At 42.6% G+C, this 23,939-nt stretch overlaps 1 protein-coding gene across 1 annotated transcript; it reads right to left on the reverse strand.

Annotated features, from left to right (window-relative positions):
• Positions 1–2,468: 2,468 nt before the first annotated feature.
• On the reverse strand, positions 2,469–9,935 carry adra2b (adrenoceptor alpha 2B). The gene has a single exon (XM_055887308.1). The coding sequence runs from the start codon at positions 8,185–8,187 to the stop codon at positions 6,574–6,576; it is 1,614 nt and encodes a 537-aa protein (XP_055743283.1). The 5' UTR covers positions 8,188–9,935; the 3' UTR covers positions 2,469–6,573.
• Between the last annotated feature and the right edge of the window lie 14,004 nt (positions 9,936–23,939).

Raw genomic sequence — 23,939 nt, forward strand, 5'->3', positions numbered from 1 at the left:
AGAGCCTCGTGGCTAAAGCAAGTCATCTGTCCTCCTGCCCCTCTCTGTCTTGCTTTATAACCAACTAGATCTTACGATTTTATCAATTTGACTTCAGATTCTGACGTTAATACACGTTTTTCAAAATGTCAAATTTCGAAGTTGCTCCAGAAACATCAAATATCAAAGCATTTTTGACACCCTTGGACTAGGTTGACCCCTCCTGCTCATCATCGTTCTGTTTCTCCAAACGTCACATTTCAAAGTTAAGGGTTAAGGTTCAGAATAGGATAAATAAAATAAAAAAATTAATGAGTGTCTTCCAAGTCATGAGATTATGTCCATCCTCCACCCCAATCCACAATGCCCTAGCAAAACTCTAGCCTACTTGATGGTAATAGCACTCACTGTTGCCCCTAGTGGACGGTTCTGAAGGCCTTTCTCAACGTCCTCAGGACCTGGACAGACATCCAATTTCGAAGTCAATCTTTAGCGATCTGCCAGTAATAACAGCACAGAGAAAATGAAGATAGAAATTAAGATGTTAGATATATACTACCGTTCAAAAGTTTGGGGTCAGTTTGGTTTCCATGAAAACATACATGAAATTAGTTGCAAAATGAATAGGATATATAGTGCTGACCACTACATTATAGACAGAATACCCGCTGACTGCTTCTTCCCTAAATAGTTATTGCATAGTTTGAGCTGTGCTTTGGGTCATTGTCCTGTTGTAGGAGGAAATTGGCTCCAATTAAGCGCCGTCCACAGGGTATGGCATGGCGTTGCAAAATGGAGTGATAGCCTCCTTCTTCAAGATCACTTTTACCCTGTACAAATGGAGTGATAGCCTCCTTCTTCAAGATCACTTTTACCCTGTACAAATCTCCCACTTTACCATCACCAAAGCACCCCCAGACCATCACATTGCTTCCACCATGCTTGACAGATGGCGTCAAGCACTCCTCCAGCATCTTTTCATTTTTTCTGCACCTCACGAATGTTCTTCTTTGTGATCTGAACACCTCAAACTTAGATTTGTCTGTCCATAACACTTTTTTCCCCAATATTCCTCTGTCCAGTGTCTGTGTTCTTTTGCCCATCTTAATCTTTTCTTTCTATTGGCTAGTCTGAGATATGGCTTTCTCTTTGTAACTCTGCCTAGAAGGCCAGCATCCTGGAGTCGCCTCTTCACTGTTGACGTTGAGACTGGTGTTTTGCAGGTACTATTTAATGAAGCTGCCAGTTGAGGACTTGTGAGGCGTCTGTTTCTCAAACTAGACACTCTAATGTACTTGTCCTCTTGCTCAGTTGTGCAACGGGGCCTCCCACTCCGCCAGTTTGCACTGTTCTGTGAAGGGAGTAGTACACAGCGTTGTACGAGATCTTCAGTTTCTTGGCAATTTCTCGCATGGAATAGCCTTAATTTCTCAGAAGAAGAATAGACTGACGAGTTCCAGAAGAAAGTTCTTTGTTTCTGGCCATTTTGAGCCTGTAATCGAACCCACAAATGCTGATGCTCCATATACCCAACTAGTCTAAAGATTGCTAGTTTTATTGCTTCTTTAATTAATTTTCTAATGATCAATTAGCCTTTTAAAATTATAAACTTGGATTAGCTAACACAATGTACCATTGGATCACAGGAGTGATGGTTGCTGATAATGGGTCTCTGTACGGCAATGTAGATTTTCCATAAAAAATCTGCCATTTTCCAGCTACAATAGTCATTTCCAACATTAACAATGTCTACACTGTATTTCTGATCAATTTGATGTTATTTTATTGGATAAAAAATTTGTTTTTCTTTCAAAAATAAGGACATTTTTAAGTGACCCCAGCACATTCCTCTCCAATTGAATGCTCCAGAAAATGACTTTACAATGGACATTGATTGTGTGTGTGTGTGTGTGTGTGTGTGTGTGTGTGTGTGTGTGTGTGTGTGTGTGTGTGTGTGTGTGTGTGTGTGTGTGTGTGTGTGTGTGTGTGTGTGTGTGTGTGTGTGTGTGTGTGCGTGTGTGCGTGTGCGTGTGCGTGTGTGTGTGTGACACTCAAGGCAGATATCTTAAACAGTGTGCTGTGCATTTATTCCATGTGGACGATATAGTAACTGGCAGTGCGTGTGCTGCTTTCAGTATGCCTTATACTCAGTTAACATGAACCACTTTAAAATTACGTCTTCATTCCCACTCACATGTGTTGGGGTACACAAGGTTATAATTGTCCCATAATAAGAAACAAACAATCCCATATTATAAATCCAAAGTTAAACAGTATACTGTGGGCTTTTGGCATCTCCAAAACTGTAAAAGTACAGTAAGATTGATCCAGTTAAGTCTGCTATATTTAGGGCCAGTCCCAAGAGTCAGTGTGTAATAATCTAACCCGCATGTGGTGGTGGGCTAAGCCTATTTACTCATGTTGCCTTTAACATCATAGCAGTACAGTATTACATGATATTAAGTGATTGAAATGACATCATGCCATGCTGATTTAAACTGCTTTATTTATAAATGGAGGGGAGAGGGAGGGAGTCCAGGGGAAAACACAGCAGGGGAAGAAAAAGAAGAGTCCAGGCAGGTCACAGAGGAGCAGGGAGAATGATGATTCACTATATATTGAGATTTCATGGCCGCCCTGTTGCCACCAAAAGTTCTATGACAATCACATTCTAGAATGCAAGAGAATGTTATTGTCGCAGAACGATTTGTGCCAACACAGGGGCGATTGTTTGCTGAGCTCCATGGTTATGCAACCACAGACTGTTATAGTGCCATCCATCAGCACAGTAAAGTATCTTACAAACCAACATTTTAACTGTTTAAGAAACAAGTAAAAAAGAATACAGAAAAAAATAAGCTGCAGGAAAATTCAAGGACATTCAAATCCATATGACCAATATTGTAAAGGATTTTCTCAATTCATGACATTTATCTTCTGCATTGACTGAGTTCCGATAGAAATAACCCCAACTCCTGCATACATAGGTCTGCTCCTGAATCATGTTCCTCTGCTCACATTAAATAAATGAATCTCATTCGACATATTCAGATTTTATACAGTGTTAACTCTGTTTTGTTCACATTAGCTTTGCGTTGCTTGGAGTGCCCACCAGGAAGAAAAAAACTATAAATATCAAACGAACAGAAAACAAAAAATGGCTCTAAATAAATAAATAATACATATAGCTTATCCAATCACAGCCCTTTGTTAGAGCATGAGTCCCTCTCTGTCTGTGTCAGCTGGTTTCCCAGGGCTCTTCTGTCCCTCGGGGGTCACTAAACGGCCATGTTTGAAAGGACAGAGTTCCACAAAATGCAATTTTCACCACAAAATTTAATGTCAGCAACTAACCCTTACCTCACCTTTGATCTTACTGAGATCCTTAACAGTTACCATAACCATAAATGAAGACCATATAGATAATATGCTTGCTAAATAGTTCTGGTATACCTCCCTTTTGTCCATTCTAGCAGGCCATCTAGTGACTAGTGTCCCTCAGGGAGAGCTCTCTGGACAGATTCTCTATCACCACATCTGTTTTCTGTGCTTACCAGTGTGAGGACATCCACAGTATACAATAACAGCCAGCTGGTACCACTAGAAGTGGATCATTAGCAAACACACAGTACTCATGCAGGCTCTTATCAAACACACACACAAACACACACACACACACACACACACACACACACACACACACACACACACACACACACACACACACACACACACACACACACACACACACACACACACACACACACAGTCTCTCTGTCTCTCTCACACACACACACACACAAACACACACAGTATCTCTCTCTCTCTCTCTCTGTCTCTCTCTCTCTCTCACACACACACACACACACACACACACACACACACACACACACACACACACACACACACACACACACACACACACACACACACACACACACACACACACACACACACACACACACACACACACACATACACACAGTCACTCGCACACACACAAGCAGAATTTCCCACAGGAGCCTAAAAGGGTTGTTGCCGACAGCCCTCGTCCCATAGTGTTATAACACAGCATTCACAATTACAGACATAGCCTCTGTGAGGGAGAAAACACAAAGAGCATCATGACCTGTCAGTCTCTAAGAAATACTGTACATAAAGAGCAACCATAGAGAGTCACAGTACCTCTCAGAAATAAAGGAAAGTGTCAGATTGAAGTCCAGTCAGCCAGTGCAGGCACATTTCCAAATCAATCAATTAATCCATCTATCAATCATTCATTAATAAAGTATTACATTATCTTATGGGATGAATGTCCTTCCAGAAACAGTTGAGGATATTCAGGACCTTTCAGTGTTATAATCAATATCAACTAGAGTTTTTTTCAAGACCGTTTGAAATGTTTGTGTCAGGCCAGCGGTAGGTGGCTGAGTTTCTCCTCTCATAAACATCCACTGTTCTGCTCTGTTCTGTTCCATGGGGAGAAGTGTGTTCGGTAATAGCAATGTCCTTTCAGGCTGAAATCAGGTGAATCCACTCAAACAAAGCTAGCCAGTCACTGTCCAGTGTCTTTAATAGGGAAAAAAAGACTATATACTGCATTGCAAAAATCTCTTAATGTCCGAATTTGCTTTCCTTGTCCCAATTTTGGAAAGTATTTATTCTCTTTACAATGCAATATGCTTTAAGCACTTGGAATTGTGCTATATAGATTCAATGTACAGACCCAGTCCATGTTGATGTTGATGGAACAAGGTAGACCAGTATGAAAAAAGTATGAACATGCATGTCGTTCTGGATAAGAGCGTCTGCTATATGACTAAAATGTAAATGTAAAAAATGTGGAAACAGAGGTCACCCTGTGGTGTAGCGATATTGGGGGAGAGGTAAAGCTGTACCTTAAAGGCTCTCTGCGAGGCACTCTGAATCCCAAATGGCACCCTATTCCCTACATAGTGCACTGCTTTTGACTAGAGCCCTATAGGCCCTGATCAAAAGCTGTACACTATAAAGGGAATAGGGTGCTATTTGGGATTTATAGAGTGTGTTAAGTGGTTTCTTCTCTTCATCTTCTTTTAGTCCACCTGCACCGACCCAGAGCCGGGCAGGTGGAAACAAATTCCTGATCCTTCATTTTGCATTCACCTACGTATATCCTTTGTTTTTCAGTGCAGATGAAGAAAAACACACGAGTAGAGGAACCAATAATGGACCATTGAGATGCACCCGCTGTCCTCACAGAGCCAGAGGCAAGGTATGTTTGTTTTACAAAGGTGTCTTTCAAAATATAGCCTAAGCCCCACACTACAGCAGTGGTGGGGATCAGCGTTTGAGAGGGAGTTGAACAGTAAAAGCCTTGTTGTTGTATCTCTCATGTGGATAACATCTCTACAGGAACGCATGCTATTCCTGAGGCAGGAAAAAAGTAACCATGCAGACATAAGTAGACAGACGACTTGGGTCTTGTGTGTTCCTCATGGTTCTGCCCTCTGATAGAGACAGGTACTTAAACAGGCTGACAGGTATTTGGGTTCATTCTCAGTCCTCTATCTCTCCAAAACATCATCTCCTCACGTTGTTCTGTTTCGTTTTTCAGACTGCTAATTAAAGGATACTATATTGTTTTAAAGAATGTTGTGTGTAGATCAGGAGTTCTCAGTGAGCGGTGGTGTATAGGGTTGCAAAATTCCAGGAACTTTCAATAAATTTCCTGATTTTCCCAGAAATTTCCCAGACTCTGGATTTCCTGCTTATTCCCTCCTGATTCTGGGAATCTTCCAACAGGGATTTCAGGAAAACATTGGCATTTATTGAAAGTTTAAATATTTTTGCAACCCTAGTGATGTACTTCTGTACCCAAAAGTTTCTCAATTTTAAATTAAACAGATTTCCCAGACAACCTTAATATGAATCAGTCAATCCGACTCTGATGAGAGCAGCGCTACACTGTCACTTTACCAACAACAACATGTCCTTAATGTCACGAGTGACTAAAAAGCCAAAATGGCATTTTCTTTCCCTCCTCTCTTCCTCCTCTCCATCCACTTTCTGTGCATAATATGTGATGCTCACACCTCAAAACATCCCTCCTACCTTTTAATAAAATATCATGATCAGATTAGTACACAGTATCATTCTAAAGCCCCCCAGAGTAGAAGTCACTGAACATGTATTGCACATACTCTCCCCAAACCATGTCCTTGCAATGGGCCGTCACAGTTCTCCAGGTAACAGCTGGACTTCTGCAGATACGCACCAAGGGACTAAAACAACAAGCCCTTAGAGAGTTTCTTTCTTACACAAGGTCTTTTTAACCCTGTTGCGAGGTGAGCTTTTCTACAGCTATTCTGAGTCCGCATTCTATTTGGAAAGTCTGCAGCAGTTCACGGTAGAATCGGCAGCCCTTTGTAATGTCATCAATTAGATTCTAAAATCAGTGAACATTTTCAAAAAAGGACAGAATATTTGTGCTGTTTTGTAAACCTCAACAGGTTTAGAGGGGAGTGAAAAGAAGGAACTGACCTTACAGGTAATCTGTTTAAGGCCCCTTGACTAAAAGAATGTTGTCATTGGTGTCCTTACAGAGCAACCAGTCTAGAAGAAGGTGCCCTTGGTGTTCTTACAAAGGATCTTCTTGAAGGCCTTCCTGAAGTCCTGGTTGAAGATGGTGTATATGACGGGGTTCAGACAGGAGTTGCAGTAGCCAATCCAGAAGAAGAACTTAAAGAGGGGATCAGGGAGGGCGCAGGTCTCAGGACAGATGGCCTGCAGCGAGTAGGAGAAGAAGAAAGGGAACCAACAGACGACAAACACTCCGATCACCACGGCCAGGACGAACGTGAAACGCTTCTCTCGGTTCACCATGGCTTTACGACGTGCCGCTCCTGGAGTGGTGTCTGGCTTAGACCTTCTCCCCGCCACCAGCCGAGCCCCCTTAGATGTGGCGATCATGTCCCTGTACTTCTGGATGGTGGCAGGGGAGTGGATGCCGGGTGAACCCGCCATGCTAGGGGTGTTGACTCCCCTCCTCCCCCCTCCCTCGTGCTCCATGTCACTGTCAGAGCTGTTTGAGCTATCCCCATTATTGTTATACTTTTTCCCCTTCTTCCCCTTCTTCCCCTTCTTCTCCCCATCTTTGGGTTTGGCCTGGGAAAGTGGGGGAAGGGTGGAGGAGGGAGAGGGAGAGGGGGAGACTGAAGAGTGTGAGGGACCCAGGGGTGAGGTGGGAGGGGAGGTGGTGGTTGGGGTTGGAGCTAGGGATGGATCCGGAGGATGAAGGAGGTTATTGGGGGTGGGAGAAGAGTGGGTCTCATTGGCCTGGTCGGGGGACAGTGATGGAGTAATAGCCAGGGTGGGTGGTCTGATGCTGGAAGTTTTATGGGGAATAGCTGGGGTTTTCCCTCCCTCCTCCTTCCCGTTGGCTTGGATCCCCTGAGGGGTTTGACTTGGGGTGGCACAGCCCACCCCATCCTTCCTGGGCTCGCCTGGCGGGTTCTGTGTGCGCTGCTTGGCGATCTGGTAGATCCTCATGTAGACCAGGATCATGATGAGACAAGGGGCGAAGAAGGAGCCGACAGTGGAGTAGAGAATGTACCAGCGCTCGTCGTTTAGCTGGCACTGAGGCCCCCTCTCACTACCCTCGCCACCTGGCTCGCTCTTATTCAGCGACAGGAGAGGAGGAAAGGAGATGATGGCCGAGATGAGCCACACCACCACGATGGAGGCTTTGATACGCATGGGTGTGCGCTGGCGGGAGTAGGTAACCCGGCTGATGGACAGGTAACGGTCTAATGAGATGGCGCACAGGTGAGCTATAGAGGAAGTACAGAACAGAACGTCCAGCGCCAGGTAGATCTCACACCACAGAGACTTGAAGTACCAGTAACCCAGCAGTTCATTGGCCAGGGAAAACGGGATGATGAGGGTTGCCACTAAAATGTCCGCAGCTGCTAGCGACACTAAAAACAGGTTCTGTGGTCCTCTGAGTGCACGGCTGGTCAGGACTGCGATGATGACAAAGATGTTTCCCACGATGGTAAAGACTATCATGAGGGTGATAGCCGTAGCAAAGAGCGCCGTGGCTTCGGGGGAGTAAGGGGTCAGTTGCAGGGAAGAGACGCTTTGATTGCAGGGAAGAGATGAACCGCTGGTCGAGCTATTAGTGTTGCCCAGCCCCACTGAACATGCACTATCCAAGGGTGATGCCATGACTAACACGATGGATGGGGTTGATTAAAGTGGTTAATAAAATGTTGTAGTAATCAATATGTTTGTTTTATAGTCCTTGAGGATGGCTGAGGTAAAATTATATCCTAAAAAAGCAGTCCTATAGCTGAGCTTGTTTATGTTGCTGTCAAAGCATTCACTGAAAAGTTTAGGGAAAAAAGATTAGCCTATAACTGATCTTTCTACAGCCTATAAAAAGTCATAATTTCGTGTTATCGCAGTTCATTCACCTTCTCCTGCCAATTTCATCATCCAAGTCCATTCTAATCAGTCAAACGCTAAACTATGCCCATGGAGTGCGCCAGTGGTCAGTGGTTTTCTATTCGAGTGCGATGAATACAGTAGAGCGTAAATATATTTCCCGTCGATCTGGGCTATGTGGAATACCTACAGTATGAAATTAAACCGCTCAAACAATTAAAAGTAGTCCAGCACACAAAACAGAATGGATTGTAATCTCACAGCTGCTTGATTTTGATATTTTAAAGAGGCGGAACGTGATTGCAGGGCGGTTACAGAAATAGCCTTTCAATCTAATTTCTGACTATAATACAAGGAGAAACAGGCGAGATTGGGAACAAGTTACAACCACCCTTTCCTCAGTAGGATAACCAACTTCAGATGTCAGTGCGCGCACCTTTTCTCCCTCAAAACCCCGCTGTCTCTTAGGAGACGCAAACAGCCAAGCTATCTGAGCATATACAAGCTGTGTATGTAGGCTAATTTAAGAACAAATTATTCTAACAAATATGGTTTGAACAGATTTAGCTCATACAATGGTTGCCCTTCGGCAGACTAACTGGCGTGATACCAAAATATGTCCTCACATTATTCGAGTTAAGTGTACTTCTTAATAATAAGTTGTTTCTGAATGGCACTGTGAAGTTAGTCTTTATGTTGTAACTTGAGCACGTCCTCAATGTAGCCAAAAAACGTTCTGGAATTTATGAAAACAAAACCGTGTCCAACATAATTCCAAGTTGCGCATTGAGTCCATCACCCAGAGTCGTTGCGTTGCTGTTTCAGATTCCTCGTGTTTCCTCGTTACTAGAGCTCATATCTCGGTTTGGTAGGAATGTGTGCGAGTGTTTAGTATATCCAAGCGCAGAAGATGCGCAGTCATGCTTTGGCTGGCTCGTGGCCCCTGGTTCCGTCTATTCGCGCAGTGGTACTCCTGAGTGCAGCGCCTCGTTGCCTCTCTCCTCGAGTTTATCCGTTTGTCTCGCAGCAACGCGTGCATCTCCAGGAGTGAGCGTGACCGCGAGCCCTGGTCTAATAACGGGAGCGCCTCTCCTCTCCTCCTCGCCCTTCTCCAACCCGAGTGATGTCAATACGGGCGTCATGAGACCATGCCATCTCTCTTTCTCTCTCTTTACCCTCTAACACACTGTCCATCGGTACGCCGTTATATCTTTAATGTGAAATAATAGTAGAACCCGTCTGTAGTAGAACCCGTCCGCTATGCTTTGGCCAATTAACTCTACAGAATGCATAGGTCTCCAGCTGGAACACACTCATTTATCTGTATACAAAGACCTACAGTGTGAGTTTCTAACTCTATAACCACCACCAACATCATCACCATCATCACCACCAATCATCATCATCACTGTTAAAATAAAGGTACAAAATAATAATAACATTATCATCACCATCATCTTTCATCATCATCATTATAATCATCACCCTTCTCCTCCTGATCATTATTTCATTGTTGGTTCCATAATGGTCTATTGGCTACTCTGCAAGATAAAACACTATTGTATGCTACCAAATGTTCCCATGAATTAGCCTCTTGACCCCTGCTTGATGAAGACAAAAAACAGTTGTTAGTGACATGGATTGATCAAATGCTTATTGTTCAATAGTGAAGAGAGTGGAAGCACATTAAACTGACACACATACAGAAGTGTGCATTGCAAGCTTGTCTAATAGACTAGACGCAACAAACAAAAATCCAGGACACTCTAATAAGTATAATATGGTACCTTTGGTATGGTTACATGAGGCAGAAGGTTTCTTAAGCCAAAGGTTGCGTGTTTGAATCTCCTCACAAACAACTTGCCCATTTTAGCTAATTAGAAAGATTGCTGGGTCGAATCCCTGAGCTGGACTAGGTGAAAATATATATCGATGTGCACTTGAGCAAGGCACTTAACCTATCAGGTATCAAGTTAAGACCCTGATTCAGACTGTGTCAATGTAAAAATCTTTATTACAGCAATAGGGGCAAAGGTACAGGACGGCAGGCAGGCTCAGGGTCAGGTCAGGCAGAGGTTGGTAATCCAGAGGATGGCAAAGGTACAGGTCAGCAGGCAGGCTCAGGGTCAGGGGCAGGCAGAGTGGTCAGGCGGGTGGGTACAGGGTCAGGACAGGCAAGGGCAAGGGCAAGGGAAATGCAGGTGCTGACACAAAAACGCTGGTTGACTTGTCAAACAAGACGAACTGGCAACAGACAAATAGAGAACATAGGTATAAATACACAGGGGATAATTGGGAAGATGGGCGACACCTGGAGGGGGGTGGAGACAATCACAAAGACAGGTGAAACAGATCAGGGTGTGACATAACCCTAATTTTCCTCTAAGTCACTGGGTAAGTGACTGCTAAATACAATTTTAAAAAATTTACATTTAAAAATGTAGCAACTTTGCAACTACTTACTACTTTTTACCTGCTTTGCAACTACTTAGCATGTTAGCTAACCCTAACCTTTAACCTTAACCTTAACCTTAACCCCTAGCCTAGCAATTCGTAACAAATATAAATTCAACTGTCCCGGATTTTTGTTTACTCTTTTACATCTATCTCTGAGTCCAGATTGGTGCATTATACAGGATCACACACACACACACACACACACACACACACACACACACACACACACACACACACACACACACACACACACACACACACACACACACACACACACACACACACACGCACACACGCACACACGCACACATGCACACACACACACACACACACACACACACACAACCTTACCCTCTCTCGACTCTATTTACGCTACCTAAGATTAATTGCTTTATGTTTTGATGTTCAATATCGACTAAGAGTAAAATCAAGCAAATCGACACCCACACAGAGGCGTGCATTTAACAGTGTATAGATGTATAGTGGGGTTTGGTAGTTACACACACACACACACACACACACACACACACACACACACACACACACACACACACACACACACACACACACACACACACACACACACACACACACACACACACACACACACACACACGGTATGCCATGTTCTCATTACGGGTGTCAACAACTGGTGGGTGGTTGTCGTGAGGCCATAATGTTTGTTTCCCATTTTCCATCGCCCACACAATGTCAGTTAGGAGTGAGAAACCGACCATAGAATTAGATTCCTAACCAACTCATTCTGATTCCATGACCCCAACCACAAGCAAATAACCGCTTTCGTTCTGTTCAATACCAAGCGTTCTAAATACAAAAAGCACTTTTCGCAGGAGAGTGCTCTCCAATCAAGTGTTACCTGCAGTCGTGTGTGAACTATTGCGGTTGGTAAAACAGTGAAAGTGGATTCAGGAGGTTATTCTACACAATTTTCAGCTCTCACACACCCACTCCAAATAAGTCTATCGGAAAAGAACAACCCCACACACTCCAATCATATCTTAAAGAAATATTTGTCACGCTTCACTGCACATTTTGTGTTACAGAGCGACGGAACGACCGATTTCGCATGTGTAACTCTGTTTCTCATGAAGAAAAAAATAGATATTTGACTTTTGGGTGTGGTTCGTTGTGGCAGTTACTGATGTGCTTTTTGGTCAGAACAATTCTTTAACTAATAAGATTTTAGCTAGATTGATAATCTAGCTAACGTTGCTTATAATTAAGTTAGCGAACTTGCTTAACATTGACTACAGTATATGATCAAAATAGCTACATTAGGCCCTAGACCTACCGTTGTCATCTTTTGTTTAAAAAGGTAAAAGGTCAGTGGTGAAACGTCACAACTTGGCAACTCGAGCAACAGTTTGTAATTTAGACTTGAAGTGAATTTCAAGTGAAACTTCCCAGTCGGAACAAGACATTTCCGACAACTCCCATAGCACGTGAACGCAGCATGTCTCAATGTCTGTGTGTTCTGAGGTAGGATTGGATAGAGTGCAATCCCTGCAGCTGTGTGTCCTGTGTTAGTGAGCAAGTGAGAATTGTCAAAATCAAAACCCAACCTTTAAGTAAGTCATGAACAACTCATTAACAAAACTCAATTTTGGACGAGACTGACTTTATGAACAAAATCATCCTATTTACACTTTGTAGTCAAATTGACAAAAAAGTGTAAATAGAAAGTGACACTAGAATACATTTTTTCTGACTAATATCAATGCCACATAGGCCATTTTCTATCAGATAAATTGTTTATCGCCTTCAGTTGCTCTTTAAGCTGTGGACATTATTTTAAGATTTGTGCTTTTTTAAGAAAAATTAGACTAGAGTCAAATTAGACAAGGTCTGAAGTATCCTACTGCTCTCTCAGGAAGTACCAATGGATTCCTGTCACTGAATGTCCAGAGAGCCCACTCACCTGGTATCTCCCAGCTGGCACATAATGTTCTGAGAACCATATGTTTCTTAGAGCTTGGTGAGTGTTGTTGTCCTATGGTTATTTTGCACACAATCTTCCCACAACTTTTTGGGAATGGTACAGGATAGTTGCTTGGCTTTGGAACATTCTCAGCACATTTTTAAGGAACTTCATAAAGTAACTTTATTTTCTTGGTATTTCATTACTTTAACCAGAACGTTTCCTAAAAGTTCAAACATGGTTACATTTCATTTCAATTTTGGTCATGTTCTAGGAACGTTCTCCAACTGGTTTGATATTGGGAACGTTCTCAAATAATTCAGAGAACGTTAACGAGCAACGTTCTTCTGTGGAAATGTCAGTACTTCAGCATAATGTTTCCTCATGGTTCTATTTAAAGTCATATTCTCACATTGTTCCGAGAACGTTAAGAAACAACATTCTTCTGTGGGAATTTCAGGACTTCAGCAAAACGTTTCTTACAGGTTTCCTCATGGTTCTATTTAAAGTCATGTTCTCAAATTTTACAGAGAACGTTAAGGAAACTTTCCATAATAAATACAAGAAAACTTTAGTCACATTCAGAGAACATTCTAAAAATGTTATTTAAAAACATATACATCCCGTTCTCAGCATCAACCAAACTCTCTCTATCCTCTATCATGTTAAGTGTGTTCAGGTGTGTTGGCCAAACCCACTAGTTGGCCACACCTGATCTTAATGAGCGCTTGTATCCTTTGAAATGGGGTCTGTTTGAATAGACTAAAATGAACAGCTTTGTGTGAGTTTAAAAAAACAAGGCATGCTAGCTCCATCCTGGTGGCGCAGTGGACTAATTCCATGGTTAGAGTCCAGGAGATAGATTTGAAACTCACTGACACCGTGCCACAATAAAAATTAAATGTGTTTGCAGAATCCACACAGACAGTGTGGGGAAAAAGGCGTAACAGTGCCTCTTCAATCTCAGGAGGTAGAAGAAATTTGGTTTGGCACCTAAAACCCTCACAAATGTTTACAGATGCACAATTAAGGGTATCCTGTCGGGCTGTATCACCGCCTGGTACGGCAACTGCACCGCCCACAACCGCAGGGCACTCCAGAGGGTGGTGCGGTCTGCCCAATGCATCACCGGGGTTGCAAACTACCTGCCCTCCAGTACACCTACAGCACCCTATACACATAGACTTGAATTCACTGGCCACTTTAATAATGGAACACTATCACTTTAATAATGTTTACATATTTTGCATTACTCAGTATATACTATATTCTATCCTATTCTACTGTATCTTAGTCTATGCCGCTCTGACACTGCTCACCCAAATATTTATATATTCTTAATTCCATTCATTTACTTTAGATTTGTGTGTATTGTTGTGAAATTGTTAGATATTACTTGTTAGATATTACTGCACTGTTGGAGCTAGAAACACAAGCATTTCGCTACACCCACAATAATATCTGCTAAACAGGTGTATGTGAGAAATAAAATTTGATTTGATTAATGCCTAAGCAAATTCATTTCCATGTGTCCTATTTGTGCTAGGAGTTCAAAACATTTAACACAAACTAAGTTAACAGAGTTATAAAAATTCTTATTGAAACATTTACTATGAACGTTATTTAATAACCTATAATTTCCGTTCTCAGAACATTAATAAAACCTCAGGGAACCATAGTAAAACGTTCTCAGACCCTCCCTGCATTATAAAATGCATGTTTCCAGAACAGGTGAAAGTTTCACTTCCGTTCGCAGAACGTTTAAAAAACATTCTGTTTTACACGTCAGGAGACGTATGACTCGTTCCCAGAACCCAATGGTGTAGTGGAGGGTATGCTCACTTCTGAAACCCCATGCTGCGTATCAAAGTAGTGTTATGCAGGTATACGACGTATCAGTTAATAAGGCTGATGGAACAGAACAGACTGTTGATAAACTATGATTTTTTCATATTTTAGGTGCAGCAAAGTGCACACCATGGTAGGCCTTTGTGCGTATGTTACAAAATGCGAGTGGTTTCATGGACAGAGACGGAAATGTCCGTTAGAAATGTAGAAAGAGGGGAGATCTAAAGATGCAACAACTATAATGGATTGCTAATATGACTATGATAATGCATTTGGCTTCTATTTATTTTATTTTTATTTTACCGTTATTTTACCAGGTAAGTTGACTGAGAACACGTTCTCATTTGCAGCAACGACCTGGGGAATAGTTACAGGGGAGAGGAGGGGGATGAATGAGCCAATTGTAAACTGGGGATTATTAGGTGACCATGATGGTTTGAGGGCCAGATTGGGAATTTAGCCAGGACACCGGGGTTAACACCCCTACTCTTACGATAAGTGCCATGAGATTTTTAATGACCTCAGAGAGTCAGGACACCCGTTTAACGTCCCATCCGAAAGACGGCACCCTACACAGGGCAGTGTCCCCAATCACTGCCCTGGGGCATTGGGATATTTTTTAGACCAGAGGAAAGAGTGCCTCCTACTGGCCCTCCAACACCACTTCCAGCAGCATCTGGTCTCCCATCCAGGGACTGACCAGGACCAACCCTGCTTAGCTTCAGAAGCAAGCCAGTAGTGGTATGCAGGGTGGTATGCTGCTGGCAAGACAATGAAAGAAAGTTGAAAGAAAACCAATAGAACATGAGGAAGTCTTTATAAAATAATTGTCTTCACGTTTCTACATTTCTATGGTATTTTGGCTGTAGGCTACTTTGAAACAAGGTAATACATGTTTCATAATATGAAGTAAAACATCGTCTTCTGGTAGATGGAAAGGCTTTCCCAAAAAGTACATGTTAACTATCTACAAAGTAGCTTATTTATGCCGACCTGGCAGAATGATATCACAATTATTTGCAATAATCCAGTGGCCATTTGTTTTGCTAAATCCATCTCATGTGCTACAGAAACACTGCTAACCAAACAACAGTGCTAGGTGCTTGCCTGCACACTTGAAGTAAAGGGTAACTACTTTCAAAAATAAAATGTCTTATATTTTTCCCAGACCTCAAAATTGGTCTCTTGATGTGGTTTAAACATTTTTATGGACTTTAATAGAACATCCAATTTTTCTATAACAAAAGTGTGACTTTGAGAGCAAAGACCTGATTTTAAAAAACAGAGACCTATGAATTTCTGACTCAATTGACAGTCTCATTTATCTGTTTCAATAGTAGGCCTACTATTAGTCTCCTTGCACAGTACAGCTTGGTTTGGCCTGACTGTAAAAGACTAATATGGGATTGGTCATTTTAGGTCATTGAGTGTGTCACTGTTTGTCATAGAATTTTTCACACAGGGTGCCATTTGGGATTTCTTTTGCTAAATTACAGTATACCCACTTCTCCAGGCACCACTACACCACTGCCAGAACCAATGAGAAACCAAAAATGTACATTCCCACAACTTCCAAGGAATTAAATGTCGCAGGTCTAAATTAGTCGTGATTAGAGGGTAAAATCAGCCGTGCAGCAGTGCCGCAAATCTGTATTTTGGCAGCACACCTTATATATGTAATTAATGGTTGTTTTACAGAAAGTATCCATATCCCTTGACTTCTTCTACATTTTCTTATGTTGTAGCCTGAATTCAACATTTATAAAATAACTTTTTTCACCCTTAATGACAAAGTGAAAACGTGTTTTAGACATTTTTGCTAATTTATTGAAAATGAAATACAAAAATACCTAATTTACATAGGTATTCACACCCCTGAATCAATACATGTTAGAATCAAACTTGGCAGCGATTACAGATGTGTTTCTGGTTAAGTGTTTCTGGGTAATTCTCTAAGAGCTTTACATGTTTACATGTTCAAATGTTCATAGATGACCAGCAGGGTCAAATAATAATAATCACAGTGGTTGTCGAGGGTGCAACAGGTCAGCACCTCAGGAGTAAATGTCAGTTGGCTTTTCATAGCTGATCATTCAGAGTATCTCTACCACTCCTGCTGTCTCTAGAGAGTTGAAAATAGCAGGTCTGGGACAGGTAGCACGTCCGGTGAACAGGTCAGGGTTCCATAGCTGCAGGCAGAACAGTTGAAACTGGAGCAGCAGCACGGACAGGTGGACAGCAAGGAGTCATCAGGCCAGGTAGTCCTGAGGCATGGTCCTAGGACTCAGGTCCTCAGAGAGAGAGAAAGAAAGAAATAAATAAAGAGAGAGAGAAAGAGAGAAAGAGAGAAAGAGAGAAAAAGAGAGAAAGTGTAACGGCAGTCTAAGTCGTCCTCCTCCTCAGACGAGGAGAGGCGAGAAGGATCTGAGGACCAATGTGCAGCGTGGTAATTTTCCATTATTTAATTAACACAAAACAAGACAATATACAAAATGACAAAACAAACTAACCGTCACAGTCCTAGCTGGTGCAGACAAAACACAAAGACAGGAAACAACCACCCACAAGCCCCAACACAAAACAAGCCACCTATATATGATTCTCAATCAGGGACAACGAGTGACAGCTGCCTCTGATTGAGAACCATATTAGGCTGGACACAGAAAAAGACGAACTAGACACACAACAGAATTCCCACCCAGCTCACGTCCTGACCAACACTAAACAAGCAAAACACATAAGAACTCTGGTCAGGACGTTACAGAAAGAGAGAGAGAATTAGAGAGAGCACAACGGACACTGGATAAGACAGGAGAAATACTGCAGATATAACACTGACCTTAGCACCCCGACACATAAACTACTGCAGCATAATACTGGAGGCTGAGACAAGAGGGGTCGGGAGACACTGTGGCCCCGTCCGACGACACCCCCGGACAGGGCCAAACAGGCAGGATATAACCCCACCCACTCTGCCAAACCACAGCCCCCACACCACCAGAGGGATATCTTCAACCACCAACTTACCATCCTGAGACAAGGCCGAGTATAGCCCACAAAGTTCTTCGCCATGGCACAACCCAAGGGGGGTGCCAACCCAGACAGGAAGATCACGTCAGTTACTCAACCCACTCAAGTGATGCACCCCTCCTAGAGCATTTCGTATTATTCTGTACGTAAATCCGAGACATATAAATTTGAGACATATGGTATGATATGTTACGTTTGGTATCAAATCAAATTGTATTTGTCACATAAATAAAACTGTACATGATAAAATAACAATAACGAGGCCATATACAGGGGGTACCGGTACCTAGTCAATGTGCGGTGGTACAGATTAGTCAAGGTAATTGAGGTCATATGTACAAGTAGGTAGGGGTAAACAGCAAGTAGCAACAGCATAAAAAGGGTGTCGATAGATTTTGACTAACTGTTTAGCAAACTTATGGCTTAGGGGTAGAATTTGTTTAGAAGCCTTTTGGACCTTAACTTGGCGCTCCGGTACCCATGCGGTAGCACAGAGAACAGTCTATTACTTGGGTGGCTAGAGTCTTTGACAATTTTTAGGGCCTTCCTCTGACACCGTCTGGTATAGAGGTCCTGGATGGCAGGAAGTTTGGCGCCAGTGATGTACTGGGCCGCACAGACTACCCTCTGTATCGTCTTGCGGTCTAATGCAGAGCAGTGATGCAAACAGTCAAAATGCTCTCGATGGTGGCACTGTAGAACGTTTTGAGGATCTGAGGACCCATGCCAAATCTTTTCAGTCACCTGAGGAGAAATAAGCCTTCTCGTGCCCTCTTCACGACTGTCTTGGTGTGTTTGGTCCATGATTGTTTGTTAGTGATGTGGACACCAAGGAACTTGAAACTGTCTACCCGCTCCACTACGACCCTGTGGTATGGTTACATAAGACAGATGGTTACTTAACCCTTTTAGCTAACCTTTCCCCTAACCCTAACCGTAACCTTAAACCTTTAACCTAACTCCTAAATTTAACCCTAACCCTAACACCTTGCCAAGACTAACCCTAATGTTAGCCACCTAGCTAGCATTCGTAACATATCATACATTTAGCAAATTTGTGGCTGTTGTTTCACGGGCTCCAAACCAACTGTGCTATTTTGTTTGATTTTTCACATTGTTTGTAACTCATTTTGTACATAATGCTGCTGCTACTGTCTTTTATGACCGAAAATTGCTTCTTGACATCTGAACAGCGATTACTCATCTCGAACTGGACAAAGATTTTTTATTGAATGAGTCTGGCTCGAAGGATATACAAGACAAGGCCCAAATCCCCGGGCGTGATGCCTTGTATGAATTCGCCGACGAGTAGCTGAACCACCACTTCCCGGCCAACGTGCAATCATTGGAAAACAAACTGGACGATCTACGATTAACACTAACCTACCAACAGGACATTAAAAACTGTAATATCTTATGTTTCACCAAGAAGTGGCTGAGCGATGACACGGAAAATATAGAGCTGGCTGCCTTCTCCGTGCATTGGCAGGTCAGAGCAGCTACGTCTGGTAAGACAAGAGGTGGGGGTGTGTGTCTATTTGTCAATAACTGATGGTGCGCAATGTCTAATATGAAAGAAATCTCGAGGAATGGCTCGCCTGAGGTAGAATACGTCATGATAAACTGTAGGCCACATTATCTACCAAGAGAGTTCTCCTCTATATTATTCGTAGCCGTCTATTTACCACCACAAACCGATACTGGCACCAAGACAGCACTCAACAAGCTGTATAAGGCCATAAGCAAACAAGAAAATGCTCATCCAGAAGCGGCGCTCCTAGTGGCCGGGGACTTTAATGCAGGCAAACTAAATACATTTGACCTCATTTCTACCAGCATGTCACATGTGCAACCAGAGGAAAAAAAACTCTAGACCACCTTTACTCCACACACAGAGACGGATACAAAGCTCTCCCTCGCCCTCCATTTGGCAAATCTGACCATAATTCTATCCTCCTGATTCTTGCTTACAAGCAAAAACTAAAGCATGAAGTACCAGTTACTTGCTCAATATGGAAGTGGTCAGATGATGCGGATGCTACGCTAAAGGACTGTTTTGCTAGCACAAACTGGAATATCACTGGATTAATCCAATGGCATTGGGGAATATACCACCTCAGTCACCGGCTTCATCAATAAGTGCATCCATAAAGTCATTCCCACAGTGACAGAATGTACATTTCCTAACCAGAAGCCATGGATTACAGGCAACATCCACACCAAGCTAAAGGCTAGAGATGCCGCTTTCAAGGAGCGGGACACTAATCCGGATGCTTATAGGAAATCCTGCTATGCCCTCAGACAAACCAACAAACAAGCAAAGCTTCAATACAGGAATAAATTGAATCCTACTACACCGGCTCTGATGCTCGTCGGATGTGGCAGGGCTTGAAAAATATTACAGACTATAAAGGGAAACCCAGCCGCGAGCTGTCCAGTGACGCAAAACTACCAGATGAGCTAAATGCCTTTTATGCGCATGTCGAGGTAAGCAACACTGAAGCATGCATGAGAGCACCAGCTGTTCCAGACGACTGTGTGATCACACTCTCCACAGACCTTTAACCTCTTTCAGCTAGGGGGCACTATTTTTATGTTTGGAAAAATAACGTTCCCAAGGTAAACTGACTATTTCTCATGCCCAGATGCTAGAAAATGCATATAATTGACAGATTAGGATAGAAAACACTCTAGAGTTTCCAAAATTGTCAAAATATTGTCTGTGAGTATAACAGAACTGATTTTGCAGGGGAAAACCTGAGGAAATCCAACCCGGAAGTGCCTTTTATTTGGAAAAATCCCTGTTCCATTGCCTGCCCCTCCTCCATTTAAAGGGGTATCAACCAGATTCCTTTCCAATGGCCTCCTCAGGCTGTGACCAGGCTTTAGACATAGTTTCAAGCTTTTATTTTGAAAAATGAGCGAGATTTATCAAAACGCGTCAGGTGTCCTTTGATTAGTTAATGCGCTCGAGAGTTGTAGCTCGACATTTTCTTTCTCTGTAGTATTGAATAGTTTACCGTCTGGTTGAAATATTATCGATTATGTATGTTAAAAACAACCTGAGGATTGATTGAAGTCAACATTCACAAAGCCGCAGGGCCAGAGGGATTACCAGGACGTGTACTCAAAGCATGCGCAGACCAACTGGCAAGTGTCTTCACTGACATTTTCAACCTCTCCCTGACCGAGTCTGTAATACCGACATGTTTCAAACAGACAAACCACCATAGTCCCTGTGCCCAAAAAAGTGAAGGTAACCTGCCTAAATGATTACCGCCCCGTAGCACTCACGTCGGTAGCCATGAAGTGCTTTGAAAGGCTTGTCATGGCTCACATCAACACCATCATGCCGGAAACTCTATACACACTCCAATTCGCATACCGCACCAACAGATCCACAGATGACGCAATCTTAATCGCATTCCACACTGCCCTTTCCCACCTGGGCAAAAGGAACACCTATGTGAGAATGATGTTCATTGACTACAGCTCAGCGTTCAACACCATAGTAGCTGTTTTAAATTCACCATTGGCCTCATGGTGAAATCCCTGACCGGTTTCCTTCGTCTCCAGCTACTGCCCTACTTTGTGAGGCATTGGAAAACCTCCCTGGTCTTTGTGGTTAAATCTGTGTTTGTAATTCACTGCTTAACTGAGGGACCAATAATTGTATGTGTGGGGTACAGAGATGAGGTAGTCATTCAAATATAATGTTAAACACTATTACTACTGCACACAGAGTCCATGCACTTATTATGACACTTGTTAAGCACATTCTTACTCCTCAACTTGCCATAACAGAGGGGTTGAATACTTATTGACTCAAGACATTTCATCTTTTCATTTTTTATTAATTTGTAAAAATGTATAATAACATAATTCCAATTTAACCCATTTTAAATTAAGGTAGTACAACAAAATGTGTAAAAATTATTTCTGAAGGCTATATCATTTTTTTTAACAAAGGGTGACTGATTTCATTCCACTAAGAGCCACATTCTATTACTTGATGGTTGGAATGGCTCAGAATAGCGTCTCCTAAATGAAGAGCCACCAGCTTGATGCTGGTTGTAACTAGAAACATGTTTTTATTTCAAAGGTGACTCACGCACTGGAGAAGAGGCTTTAGGGCCCCTTGATGAAATTCTGACCTGGAGGTCTGGAACAGCCAAGTCACCCATAATATTAGTCCGTTTTCAACATCCATCCATGTCTGAGAATGTCATCTACCTCTGATTCCGAAGGTTGCGTGTTCGAATCCAGCTATAAAAGTTATTTTTGATATTTATGTTTTAAGCCTATCCCAAACCTTAACCGTTACCTTAACCATTCAGAAGTAATGCCTAACCTTCAGAATTTGGAGTTAATTTCTAAAATGTACCCTAAACTTTAAAATGCAGAGTTAATGCCTAAACTTAACCTTAAACACGTTGAAATGTTTTACGTTTGGAACAACTTCGACATTTGACGTTTGAGAAACATCTAATTCTGATGTGAGACTGTGAGAGCTGGTAGGTCTATCAGTCTTCGCCTCTAATCAGGGACTGAATCAGACCTGGGACACCAGTTGAGTTGAATCTGGCAGTCCTCAGGACCTCAAGACTTGTATTTGAGTATCCCTGGTTTAGGTGGATCACCATGCAAGAAGGTTTTGGAGGGACCCATTGGTTTAGTGAGAAAGCCTGCCACTTTGTGTGTGTATGTGAAAGAAACCTCAATTGAACCAAGGTGGGTAGGTGCTGGTGGTATCCTTATGTTATTCCAATCACACAAAAGCATCTGTATGTGTGTATTTGTACTTGCGTGCATTTGTGTGTATACGTGTGTGTGTGAGTGTATGTGTGTGTGCACACCTATACTGGTGCACACCTACACTGTATCGTCGGCCTGGAAACATGTAACGATTTTGAAGAAATCGCATTAACACTCACACAGTCATCCTCTCTGGGAAAGCTTCTCTTGTAATGTGTGTGTGTGTGTGGAGCAACACTAGAACGTAAAGCCCTACCAGAAATTTCACACGTGTTCTTCATTCTGTGTGTGCATGTGTTACATTGAATCGGCCATGATTGGCCTGCCAATATTTCACCCTGCACAGTGTAATCAATATGTTTATCTCTGTTTGTATTTTCTCTTGCTCTCCCACTCTCTCTCTCTCTCTCTCTCTCTCTCTCTCTCTCTCTCTCTCTCTCTCTCTCTCTCTCTCTCTCTCTCTCTCTCTAGCTCTCTCTAGCTCTCTCTCTCTGTCTCTCTCTCTGTCTCTCTTCCTGTCTATCTCCATATCTCTCTCTCTCTCTCTCTCTCTCTCTCTCTCTCTCTCTCTCTCTCTCTCTCTCTCTCTCTCTCTCGGTTAGAGCATAAATAATCATCTCCCTCCGTGTGTGGGTACGTAACTGCTTAGAGTGATGCGTGGAGACAAGACAGACTTAATCATTTCCGACAGTAAATATTAATCTGAATAACTGATTTATTCATAGTTCATAGTACTAACTGACATTTACATTTAAACACACACTCTCCCACTGTCTCTTTCCTTGGCCCAAACGTGTGTGTGTGTGTGTGTGTGAGTGTGTGTGTGTGTGTGTATGTGTGTGTGTGTGAGAGAGTGTAAGGAATATATCATCTTTAAGTACTTAAACAACCACAAGATGGTGATGAGTAAAAGGAACACACATTTACATTACATTTAGCAGACGCTCTTATCCAGAGCGACTTACAAATTGGAAAGTTCATACCTATTCATCCTGATCCCCCCCGTGGGGAATGAACCCACAACCCTGGCGTTGCAAGCGCCATGCTCTACCAACTGAGCCACACGTTGTCCTTTTTCGTTTTGTTACGTATTCTTGCCAAGAGAGAAGGAGTCTTGATATTGACTAAATGCCTTAGCCATGACAGATCTGCATTCGTACTGGGACTAACTCTGACAACAAGAGATGATTGAGGACCTGAACAGGACACACACACATACTGAGATAATACATAGAGCTACAAAGCTCTTTATCCAGGCTTTGGTTTGATCAAGACAGCAAAATTGAATTGTATTCTGAGAAAATGAAGCAGTCCGTCTTCATATAGGTAGGCTAGTATCCTCATGGGGGTGAGGGGGAGATTTTAGGGTGAGGAATGGAGGGGGTGGGGACACCGAATAAAATGTAAAATGCATCAGGTAATTTTACCTCACGCGGAAGCATCAGGGAAATGCTTTACTGTAAGGGAGGGACAGTTAAGCTAACATATACTAATGTGATTAGCA

Source organism: Salvelinus fontinalis, chromosome 28, assembly GCF_029448725.1.
Source record: "Salvelinus fontinalis isolate EN_2023a chromosome 28, ASM2944872v1, whole genome shotgun sequence".
In the NCBI taxonomy this organism is placed as follows: domain Eukaryota; kingdom Metazoa; phylum Chordata; class Actinopteri; order Salmoniformes; family Salmonidae; genus Salvelinus; species Salvelinus fontinalis.

Coding starts and splice junctions, on each gene's coding strand:
- adra2b (XM_055887308.1), bottom strand. CDS start 8,187: ATGGCATCACCCTTGGATAGTGCATGTTCAGTGGGGCTGGGCAACACT.